The sequence below is a fragment of the Ptiloglossa arizonensis genome, chromosome 5 (assembly GCF_051014685.1).
Source record: "Ptiloglossa arizonensis isolate GNS036 chromosome 5, iyPtiAriz1_principal, whole genome shotgun sequence".
Lineage (NCBI taxonomy): Eukaryota > Metazoa > Arthropoda > Insecta > Hymenoptera > Colletidae > Ptiloglossa > Ptiloglossa arizonensis.
The window spans coordinates 12,480,605-12,481,532 of NC_135052.1; the positions used below are offsets into that span (position 1 = coordinate 12,480,605).

Below are 928 nucleotides of genomic sequence, written 5' to 3' on the forward strand. Positions count from 1 at the left end.
ATAGCTGCTGCACGAACCGAGATATCACCTTGGTAGATTTAGGTTTAAGGATGACGACCGCCGATAGCGAAACCTTAGAACACTTCCTTCCTCGAGATTCGCGGTGCTAGAATCTTTCAAAGGTAAACTGGAAATCCCCCTTCCACCGTCGTAGAGACTTGGTCAAATTGTCCATAGTGTCCTACGAGACTTCCTTTTCCGCTGGTCGATGGATATTCGAGGAAATCGACCGAAGGCCGCAAAATGTCGGTCGAAGAATCTTCGGGCCGATCGGGTTTCGTAAATTACGCTGAAATTTTTCAAGCTTTTCCACGGAGTAGTCGTCGAACTTGGAACAAAAATTCGAGCCCGCAATTTCACCGCGAGGATGATTTTTTGGGATTTGTTTCTTGGATCGTGAATCGTTTTGGATATTATTCGGGAACATTGGAAACCGGAAGTGCCTGTAAAAGACACTACGATGATTGGTGATAAGTGAAGTTGAAACGTTCGTTGGAGGTTTTTTCCTGTGATTTCGTTAATGTTGGAAGATTGTTGCGAATTGTACGTAAATTAAGAATCTTCGCGGGTTTGTTCATGCGCAGAATAAATGGTGAAATCGTCTAGAAGTGTCGTATGTCGATCAAAGTGACCTGGAGTAACGTAAGCTTGCCGTACACATCTTTCAAATATTGATAATAAGTAAAGTTGAAATGCTTTTCGGAGCTTTTCCTACGATTCCCTTGATGTAAGATGTTGGGTAGAAAATATACGCGTTAACAATTAATCTACGTGGCTCTGTTTACGCGCGGAATAATTGAAGTGAGCTAGAGTAATCCGAGCTCGCGAAACACATCTGTCGTACATTGACAATAAGTAAAGTTAAAATTCTTTTTGGAGTTTTGTCCATGATTCCATTGATAAGAGAAGTTGAATGAGAAATATACGC

The 928-nt window shown here is 41.7% G+C and overlaps 1 protein-coding gene across 1 annotated transcript in view; it reads left to right on the forward strand.

Annotated features, from left to right (window-relative positions):
* LOC143146528 (sex-lethal homolog) overlaps window positions 1-608 on the forward strand; it is an 18,633-nt gene extending 18,025 nt beyond the window's left edge. Inside the window, exon 6 of the mRNA XM_076310849.1 lies at window positions 1-608. This exon is cut by the window's left edge and continues 57 nt beyond it. Within this exon, the coding sequence (XP_076166964.1) occupies window positions 1-110 (110 nt within the window). The 3' untranslated portion in view covers window positions 111-608.
* The last annotated feature ends 320 nt before the right edge of the window (window positions 609-928 follow it).